This window comes from Myotis brandtii, unplaced genomic scaffold, assembly GCF_000412655.1.
Source record: "Myotis brandtii unplaced genomic scaffold, ASM41265v1 scaffold621, whole genome shotgun sequence".
Lineage (NCBI taxonomy): Eukaryota > Metazoa > Chordata > Mammalia > Chiroptera > Vespertilionidae > Myotis > Myotis brandtii.
Genome location: NW_005370372.1, coordinates 3,139,086 through 3,150,205, shown reverse-complemented (window position 1 = coordinate 3,150,205; position 11,120 = coordinate 3,139,086). Strand labels below are relative to the sequence as shown.

Genomic DNA, 11,120 nt, shown 5'->3' with positions numbered 1-11,120 from the left:
ATGTTTTATAGAACATAATAATTAGAAATAGATCCAACTATTTTTTCAATATCTCCACATTTTTTATTATCAGCAATTATCACTATAGCTTAGATATTTAAAGTTGTTAAAATTTAAAATACTATAGTAATCCCCAAATTTGCTGTAATGTAAGATGTCTTAAACTAATAGCTTAAGGTGGCACTTTCCAAAATGACATGGAGAATACCATTTCTAGGAGAGGCTCCTAGAAATAAACTGAGAAGAGGTAATCTAATTATGGGAAGTTTGGGAAATGACCTCTGTAATCAAAAGTGTCATTCTATTGTCAAGTCTCTAGTGTCATCTGTCTTAATAGATGAACTGACTGCATAATAGATCCAGTATATAACAGAAAAATCCATGAGAAAGAGAACTGTGGCAGAAGTTTACATACTTTTACACTTGATTTCATTATGGATATTTAGAAAGTGGCCGGTTACCTTTGTTTTCGTAGAGGTCGAATTCATGGCCAAACTGTTTTTTCACTCCAGTTGACATGCTATTGAAAGGGAACCAGAGGCATCGTTTTCTTGCTTTATCAAAAACAAAGGCCCTGAAAAAAATATCTGAATGAAAAGAAGGAATACTACTATTTATACAGTTTTTAAAGATTGGGCACATGGTTTAACCAAGGAGGGCAATAAAAAGTCTTTCTAAACTAAAATTATAAATGCAAAAATCTCTTAACCATAAATAGTAAAGTATTTGATAACATTTTATACATAAGAACCGATGTTGGAATTCTGAAGTGTTTTCTTCCCATTAAGAAATGATATTAAAATTCCTTACTATGCTACTTATGATGTCACCATGGACAAGCCTTCATTTCTTAGTATTTTGACAACTTTTAAATAATATCAATAAGGGGAAATAATTTTTATAAAACAAATACAAAAAAGACATAAAATTTTAGAAAATATTTTACTTACTATTTTATATTTTATTTACTACATTTCATTCTATATCCATAACTTCAAAACATATTCATAAACTTTGTGCTTTGATTTACATACAAGTATTTTAAAATATCTACCTGTTATAAACATTTTACAGCTGACATAGTAATTAAAAGCAAAACATAAAAGTATTATTTTTGTAGCTGTGGCAGAATAACTTGATAAGACAAGACACTGGGGGGTAGGGGAGACCAGGGGAAGGTCAAAGGGAGAAAAAAAAAAAGGAGACAAATGTAATACTTTAAGCAATAAAACAAATTTTAAAAAAAAGAATACCAGGGGAAGGTCAAGGGGAGAAAAAAAAAGGAGACAAATATAATACTTTAAGCAATGAAACAAATTTAAAAAAAAAAGAAGTGGCTAATAATAGATTTGTATTGTGATCTGGTAGACTATAAGCTTATGCCATACATGTTAAATTCCCTATTTACTTATTGCAGTGTTAGGGGGAGAGTGTTAAATGACCTCGAAACCATAGTAATTATATAAATAACATATATAAAAATAAACAAACATTTAAAAATAAATCAATAGCTTCCCACTTAACTTTACATTAAAATAAAAATGTAGCAAACATATATAAACTACTTTTCTATACAGCTTTGACATGAGATAACTTTGCAGGAGCCCCATGGGGAACGTGCAAGATTAGCCGTTGTGAATACAAATGTGGTTACATCTGGAAAGTGAGGGACAGGGTCTCCAGCTCACTGATTTCATTCACTTTTTTCTCTTCTTCCATTACTCTGCCATATTCTCTCAGAAAACTTTTTCCTTCGACCATTGTACACTCCATATGGACTGGATCCTGGCTGTCAAATTTAAGTTTGACTTTAAGAGTTTGACTTTATCTTAGCCTAATTTTAATTATCATCTTCATTTCAAGAATTAGTTGGTCATGGCAGGAGGACAATTCCAGTAAGAGTAACTCAGTCATGGCTAGAAGAGGAATGCCACCTGTTTTCTTCTCTTGAGCCAATGGATGAATGGCAATTTTCTGAAGAGCTTAGAACCAGGCACTCTGGTTATCTTTCCTACCCAGCAAAGGAACATTTCAATCTCTATGCAATCAATTTTGTTGATCCCTTCTCAAGAGAAAAGAGTGTTTGACAATGTTCCACTCCATGCCTACTCAATCGCAAATGCTTTCACACAGCGTTGTTGGTATTTTCCAACATTTTCCTATATTTGCCCTTGTTTGCCAATGATTCTAGTCCATATAACAAGTCAGCAAAAATATCATTTAATTCATTAAGAACCTAATTTCAGAGTATCACAGTATGTATATTTAATTCTGAATAACTAATGTATTTAGTGGTTCCAAACACATATGTATAAGACACACATACTGGGATAGATAAGTGAGAAGGATGATACAATTTCTAGGCAGGAAAACTTGGGCTGTGCATGGGTTTTATTACATGTGATTTTCTGTACAGGTTGCCATAAATTTGCAGACTAACTTTAACTCAACCAGAATATGTTAAGAAAATATGAAACCTCATATACATGGGGTATATAAAGATATATTAATCAGGTCACATGTGTTCTCCAGTGAAGCAAATTAATTTTCGTTTCTACTAAATAAAACAAAGGAAAAGGTTTTTTTGTTTTGTTTTGGTTTGGTTTTAATAGGCATAAGGCTGATTAATGTGAAAATTGAAAGGTAGCAATACTTTCCTTACTTGTGGATTCAGGAGAGTGTATTGTCAGATTCAGAGTTAAAAACCAACAATGATTGTGGTTCTCTAATTCTCTATGCTCTGCCCTTCCAACCCCAAGGGGCGGCGGGGGGAGGGGGGGGATACAGTAAATCCAACCTCCTCCGCCAGAAGAACATCTCCATAAATCTACACAGCTGAGATGCTGATTGAGAGTGGTTTTCTCTAATTTGTTTTTAACTAACTCAAGGCTTTTATCAGAAAGTCAGGGGAAAGAAGCAGAATCATCATAGGAAAATACTTGCAAAGTCAATCCCCCACTATTCTTGCCAAGAAATATCTCCCTGAAAGTGGCAGTTTGGCTATAAAATACTTCCAGAGGAGCTGTAAATGGATAGAAAGGAGATAGTCTCTCCGCCCTCTAAATCTATTGAAGTTATTCTCTGACCATGTCCTTTCCCCTCAGGCCCATAACATTCATTTCTCTGAGAAAGGCGAGATGAAATTCAGACCACTTGCCATGACATTACTAAATCTGTGTTCACATTATGTGTCATGACCCAAATGTTATAGAGCAGAATTTAAAATTTACAGGGTGTCATGCTAAATCCTCTAACATGTGGGATGAAATAGGGAATGAAAGGGAGGAAAGTAAGTGAGGGGAGAAATGTTTATGGAGAAGAACTAGGAAACACATTTTCCTTGGGCAGTTAGGATGAAAGTGTCACCTTCATGGCCCAAAATTCCAAATTGCATCCTTTGGGATTACTGGCAAAGTAGTAAGGAATTCTCTGTGAGATCATGCAGGGACTTTCACAAGTAAGAGAACTCACTCTGAGTCCCCTCATGCCTCTCTGAATTACCCCATCACTTTTCATCTATAACGTCATCATCACTACCCTGGCCTAAACAGTCTCTGCTGCTGACACCAACCCCTCTAGTTTTTAATCTAATTCTCTCAACACCTTTTATTTAAATCCCTAAAGACATGGACATAAGTTACAGTAAATTTTGGCTACTGTCCAACTTATATTCTGAAAATTTCTTCACTCCTCTTGAAAGAAAAAAAAATGTTTACTCTGAATAGAATATTTTAAATGTTTTCTAAAACATTTAAAAGTGAGATAAAAGTAAATCTAATTACCTTTCAGTTCCTAAAGTTCAATTGTTTATAAGATGAGAAATATAAATTCCATAACCAAAGCCACCATGAGGTCTAAAAGATATCAGTTTATATGTACTTCCTTACTCATATTTCCATCAACTGAGAGCTAAGTCTTCTGTTGTAATGTGTTTAACACTAAAGCCAAGCTTATAATTTTAAGGGCAAATCACATTAAATACAAAAACAAAAACAAAAACCATGATGATAATAAGTACATACTGTATTTGGAAAGTTTTCCTAAGAACAAAATGAAGAAACTTACTTGCAAGTAAATGGAAGTCCTTTATTCCTAATACATCTATTAGCACATTGGTCTGCAGCATTCATTTTTTTTGTTTTTATCTTCAGTAATGGGTCTTCTTTAAATAGAGTAGTCTTTGCTGACTTTTTGAATTCATGAAGTGTGTTTCTTCTTTTCTTCTGTCCTTCTATTAATAATAATTTAAAAAACACACATGAGGAATATGCTTTTGAGGCTAACATAAAAAAAAATCCTTAAAGATCATCTACAAGATAATGATTTTATCTGACAACATACTAGACCTCCAGGAGTTGGGGATAGAGTGAAGTGGGCAATGATACTCTCTGGTAGTTAAGAGAAAAAAAGAATATTATAATCAATGAAGAATAAATAACTTGTCATGTAGAGTCACTTCACTCATCTACATTCTTTCAAATTAAGGATGTTTTTAAAAATTAGGGCAGAGTTCACTCTAAAGAAATAAATAACATGATATTCTCCAAACAGTATGAAAGCAAGGGCCAGGGCATATCATATCATGCTCTATAATTAAATTTGTCATTTCCTCCCATAAGTGGTCTGTATGTAAGTTATAGTATTAATTAAACAAGCCCATTCAATAACAGATAAGAAACTTCTCACTAAAATTGGGACAGTGGACACATTTTTCTGACTCGCTCTTTAAAATATTTCATACTATTCCTATTTTAGCTCTTCTCATTTCCCACATTAGTGTCTTCTGTGCTTGGGGGCACTAGTTCTTAGTATCATTGAACTGTTTGTCTTGAAATCAATCCAAATGCTGCAAATCAAATGTATGTTAAAGCTTCATCCTTTAATGTAACAACATCATTTTTCTTCATGAAAGTACTCGACAAGGCGCCTAGATAGCATGAAACCTCCTATTAAAAACCTGAGAACAGAACTAAAACATCCTAAAAGATGTAATCCACTGAATAACATTAGAGTATCATGAACTTGCTTCTTTATTCTCAATTTGCCTCAAGTTGTCTGGTTTGTAATGATGATCACCATCTTTACCATGAGGATGAAAATGTCTAAGAGACTGCAGCTATTGTTTAATAAGGATAGACATGACTGTGCCCTCCTCTGCCTGTCAATCCTTTTGAACACCCTATAAGAAAGGCAGCAATAATATATTCATTTTAAAGATGTAGATACCAAGACACAGGGGAAAATTGACCACTTACAAGATCTGACTCGAAACCCAGCTGCCTTAGCTTCAGAACCCCCACTCTTAAACACTTATGATGCCTTCTTTTCTCTTAGCATTGCTAAGAAAGAATGTGAGAATATGGCTTGTAAATATTTCATGAAGATTTAGATTAGAGCCATCAGTACAGAAGTAACTTGGACAGTAGAACAGACAATGCATTCCTGGCTTTTATATGTGGTGAAATGTGTCAAGAAAAGAGAGTGAAAATTTTTGTCTAAAAAAATTGGAACTATGGCTAGTAGAGTGAGGTACCAAGAATGGCATTGTACTCTTAAGTTTGCCAGCAACCACTGGCTCCAGTTGGTTTATTAAGAGGACAGATGCTACTCATTAATGTCTTTCCTAACCTGAAGTTCACAATAAATAAGAGAAAACATGAAGTCTTCTAAATGTCTAGTTCTCTATAAAACTCCAGAACACAGGGTCCAAAAGACTGGTATTAATTTCTGTAGTAATGCTTTCATTTTTTTAACTTTTCTTTGCCCTACAAGATTAAATGGCTATGGCACAACAGATATAATTTAAACGACATTTTAACATAGAAATTCAATCAACCAAATAATCTATCAACATGTTTTTTATTGAGTGCGGACCAAATGCCTTGCATAACGTTGGCAGACAGATGATAATTCTGGCATTCTCATTGACTCGCCAGATGACTTTGTTTAATTACCTGAAATGCTAATATCCCAATTACTCAATCTAAGAAAAATAAAAGTTGTATTATAGTTGAACTAAAAGGAGCTATTTAAACTACAATCATTAAGTAAATATTTGGAAACCAATTTGGATAAATAATGTTATTAATATGCAAAGTTTTACTTTTGTTTTTGAAATTTTATTCTTTAATTTCTGGCATAAGAGTGAAACTTACTCTCCCAAGCAAAAAATAGTACAATTCTTTACAAATGTTGGTTTATAATACTGGACCATGTTAATGGAAGATAAGTTTCTTCATTAAGAGGTTCTCCTTCATTTGACCTTAGTGCACTATTTCACAGGTGCTATGAAATGTTTCACAGCATAATAATCATCTGATTTCCTACACAAATAAAACTATTTCTTAGAAACAAATATAGTTAATAGATGCAGATCATTTATTTAAAAAATTGTCCACCAAAATGGAAGCATTATATATATCAAATGAATTCTGTTAACTAAAAATATTGAATTAAAAATGACCTCATGTATTATGTATTTATTATACACATCTAAGTGAGAGAGAGAAATTTAAAAAGTCCAAGACTAACATTAAATTCAGGTATGTATTTTACTAATTACATAGAATCCCTGGTCAATGCTCTGCTTCTTTTCTTGATACCATGTAATATGAAAGCGAGCATTGAAGACTACTGTGAGAAAAAAAAGTCTCTGTGGTTTGCTGGTTGTGTTTAATTCTACAGCTCCTCAGTTGTCCTATTGAAATGTGTTAATGTGTGGCTGTACCTCATAAAAATAGTCTACTCTTGCTTGCTGATAAATTTTTCCATCACTACATTTCATCTAAAGATCAAAAAGCATTCTAAAAGGCAAATAAATCCATGATTTCCCTTTACTAGATAATAAATAGGAGTGAAAGGCTTATCTGGGCTACAAAGCTAATGAGAGGTGATCAGAACCAGATACCAGGATTCCCTTTCCACTATTCATTTGTCATGACTCAGAAGCTTTCCCTTATAATTCAGTCATTTCTACTGGATCAGTAACATATACTAAAAAATGTGAAGTTCAAGCTAATTGTACATCATGTAACCCATACACCTATAAACTTAATTTCTTCTTCAATAAAAGAAAAATTCAAAACGGAAGTCATTAAAAAGCAGCATCCAAAAAAAAATTATCTTCCATATGTAGTAACAACTGATGCTTATTTTACTGAAAACAGTTAAAAGACAAGTTTAATTTGGGAAGAAACTCAAAAATATCTTTGGATCAGATTTTGCCCTACTAATTTTGTGCATGGCTGTTAGTTGAAGTTTATAAACAAAATAGTGAAATGAAATCAAAGGGTGAGAGATCACTCCAACTTTGTCATGTTTCCTGTACTTCAAATTGTAACTACTTTTTCCTCTTCTCCCAGTCTGGGAAACATTCTGGGAGCTGTGTTTCCTGAAGAACCTAAAGTCCCTATTTTAGGACTGAAATCATTAGGATTGTAGTGAAAACCTACAAACAGAGAGTAGGGTCAAATGTATCGAGGTGCTTGAAGAAAGACACATTTCTCCCTCTGGTCCCTGGGCCTCACACTCATTTCTCTCAGTACCTCATATATTTTCTTCTCTGTGTGGACTAACCATTGACTTCAAAGGAAAGTCGTGCAAGGAAAGGATTTGCAGGGTGTGGAAAGATGCAGGAATCTGGCTCTACATATTCTGAGAAACCTACCCACATGATTAGTGATTAACAGCTTGAAGTGGCAAGATGTTAAGATGAAAGTATACAAATAATTAATGGGAGGGAATGGTTGTGACAGGAGATTTTAAACTTCTCAAAGGCAAGAATCATAAATACTGGTCCAGAATTTCATTGCTATTATCTAGGAACTTGGAAATCACAATCATCTCCCCTTCTGCAGAGAAGGTAACAGCGTCACAAATAAAGATGTCAAGAAGAAAGGCATCCTGTCAGACTTCAATCAAATGTTGCTATTTGAGAAGCAGCAAAGAGATTTGCAAAATGAAGCAATGTTCAGTAGGAGGTTAGGGGCCTCCCTAGATATTTCCCTTCTCTTTCATTCCATTCTCTTTCATTCCATTTCATTTCATCCCATAGAAGCTCCTGTTCTCTTCCTCTGCTGTTTCTGCCTACCACTCTCCATCCACACAGCAACCAAAACAACTACACTGTCAGGTACCTTGTCAACTCGAAAACTTGCAGCAACTGCCCACAGTTTTTCTTAAATTTCTTAGCAAAATGGATTCTTTAAAGGCTGTTTCAATTGATTTGACAATTATTGGCTTCAGTATAAATATTTTTTAATCCCTTATATTTCATTCACATAGATTTGGGTAAGACACTCAGGTCTATCTCTTCACTAAGATAATTTAAGGTCTTTAACCTCAATTTTCTCATGTTAGATGAGTCCAACAATGCCAATCTTATTAGAATTAAATAAGTTTCACTTTTAGAGCTTGGTCCATAACAGTTGCTCAGTAATGTAGGTTTCTTCCTAATTTGTTCATCTTTATATCCCCCACAGTAGATGCTCATTTAATGCTTCAGCTGTTACAAGGGATTGGATATTTGTTTCCAGTATAGTTAGGAACAGATAGAGGGTAATTCTCTGTGCAACAACTTCTATAAACATGGCTTCGGTCCACTGCACTGAATATTTCTTTAAAAACTTTTCAGTAAAATATCTCCATAATACATTCTGCTCAGAACTGGTTGTCACTTTACTATAGTATCCAATTCTTTCCTAACATTGCAAGATTTTACAATATGTACAATAAGATAAATCAAAAAGTATCACTGAAGCAAGTAACAACAACAAAAATTTTAAATGTTCAGCATTATATGAAACTGAAAAGAACAAACTTTCTTTCTGTGTCCTAAGAGGGCTATCCATGTTTTCCATTTTGAAGAATGTTATTTAAAAAAAGAACAACTGCCAAAACCGGTTTGGCTCAATGGATAGAGCGTCGGCCTGCAGACTGAAAGGTCCCAGGTTCGATTCCGGTGAAGGGCATGTACCTGGGTTGCGGGCACATCCCCAGTGGGAGATGTGCAGGAGGCAGCTGATCGATGTTTCTCTCTCATCGATGTTTCTAACTATCTCTCTCCCTTCCTCTCTGTAAAAAATCAATAAAATATATTTTTAAAAAATTAAATAAATAAATAAAAATAAAAAAAGAACAACTATCAACATAAACTTGCCACCCAAACAAAGGCAGACCCTCTTTTGATGACAATTTGACCATTATACACTTCAGGAATTATTCACAGCATATCTGTAATTCCCAATTGGCCTCTCCTTGCCTGCCAGCACACTCTTGGGCTGCGTTTTCTCTACACTCAGGAAACGCAGTCATTTCAACATTAGCCAAAGTGAAATATAATTACGAATGTATATCTCCTGCCAAAACTTCATGATGCATGCCAAAAGCAAGTAGACATTGTCTATGGTTGATCTACTGTTTGGGTTTTCCACACTGTGTTCCCCTTGCAATAGCACAGATGATTTCAGGTAACCAGAGTCTATTTCAGACTTTAGCAACACTTTAATCTTTAAAAATGAAAGCCCTCAAAATATCAGCCATGATTTCAGTTTATACTTAAATTCCCCTAAACCAGCGATGTCTTATAAGAATCTATTTTAACAGGATACATCTCAAGCATGATAACCTGGTGATTGCACTAACTTCTTTTTCACCTCTTCAGAAGTCTAACCGACCTGTTTTCAAGCTGACCTTTCTAACACAGTGTTGTTTTCCAAAAGGACCAATTCACAAAAGAGAAGAAAGCCAGGTGGATTGAACGATTTCTTATCACTTAGCACATCCCTGATGTTTTCAACTCTTCTATTACATCAAGAGCTAGATCAGAGGTCTGACGAACTTCATATTTAACTTCTCTTAAAAAACACAGCCAGCTCTCTGTTTTAGATTATAAAAAGGCCATGTCTACCATCTGGGCATGTGTTCCATTCTTTTATTCCCCTGTGCCCACCCATGATGCTCACTACTTTCTCCCGCTGGCATCCCAGCCACTACAATGATAATACAACCAAATGCAGATGTTTCCTCTTGCCCTGATAACAACAGAAAACGTCCCAAAGCAGTAAATGAAGTTTCTCAACTTCCAGGCAATAGGAACTCCCAAGCAACTCCTTCCCAACCTGTAAATTCAGGGCAGAAAATGAGACGCCGAAAGCAGCTCTGCAGCTTTAATCAAAGTTACACAATTTTGTTTTTTTTTCTGCCTTCCTTGCTCTGCAGTTTCAAAAAGACAGGCATCCATACCCAGAAAAACTGAGATCTTAGAAGGGAGGCTTTCTCTTTCATTTTCATAACATGCATAGACTCAGAGTTTCATCTGCCGTCTCCAAAGGTTGACCTGCATAAAGCCATAATTTGGCTCTGAGTGTTTACAGAGTGATGTGGGGTCGTGGATGGTCATGGAAAAGTATCCTCTGGAAAAAAAAATGAATCCCTGCGGCACTGACCATCACTCTCCCCTCGTCAGCCCAGACCTTCTGTTCAACTTTAAACTTGTCCAAACCATCCAAGTTCCAGCCAGTGTTAGCGCTTCATCCCTACCCAGAAGTCCACACCTATTAAACTAAGTGAGAAGGGGCTGGGTCATTAGGGAGTAAGGGTGGGGTGGGGAGACACGCTGAGGGGATGTTAATTATCATTTTAAATGCTTTGCAAATAGATCAAAAGAAAGGACCTTGAGAAGTTTAAAAAAAACCCATACCACATACTGAGCTAAGAAAGGATGCTGGGGATAGGGGAAAGAGAGAGAGAGCGCTAGGGAAAAAATAGGTTAGCAAGAGATAGTGGAAATAATAACAACGAAGAAGAGAAAACTAACCTGCATAGGGGATGGCGATGGGAAGCAGCAGGAGGTGGAGGAGGACATGCTGCAGCAGCAGGGCTGGCAGGAGTTTGGTCACCCACATGGTGCTGGGCGCTGGCGGGTCCCAGTGGAGGAGATGCCTGGGTGGAAGGATCCTGTTCGGACTCAGTGCCTGAAAGAGCCAGTCGGCTCTGAGCGGCTTTTTATTGCAATGCGCTAAATTTGTTGTGTGATTAACTGGAAAGATCTAGGTCTGAACTCCCTCTTACGGTAAGAAACTGTTTAACAACAGCCCTTTACTCTCTTCCACCCCCTCCTT

The 11,120-nt window shown here is 35.6% G+C and overlaps 1 protein-coding gene across 2 annotated transcripts in view; it reads right to left on the bottom strand.

Moving 5' to 3' along the window:
- Positions 1-11,058, bottom strand: part of HGF (hepatocyte growth factor (hepapoietin A; scatter factor)) — a 70,551-nt gene extending 59,493 nt beyond the window's left edge. For both annotated transcript variants that reach the window (XM_005880035.2, XM_005880036.2), the window contains exons 1-3: positions 10,817-11,058; positions 4,066-4,231; positions 462-574 (exon numbers count right to left, since the gene is read on the bottom strand). In XM_005880035.2, coding sequence (XP_005880097.1) covers positions 462-574; positions 4,066-4,231; positions 10,817-10,904 — 367 coding nt within the window. In that variant the 5' untranslated portion in view covers positions 10,905-11,058. The remainder of the gene's footprint in view (positions 1-461; positions 575-4,065; positions 4,232-10,816) is intronic.
- Positions 11,059-11,120: the final 62 nt, after the last annotated feature.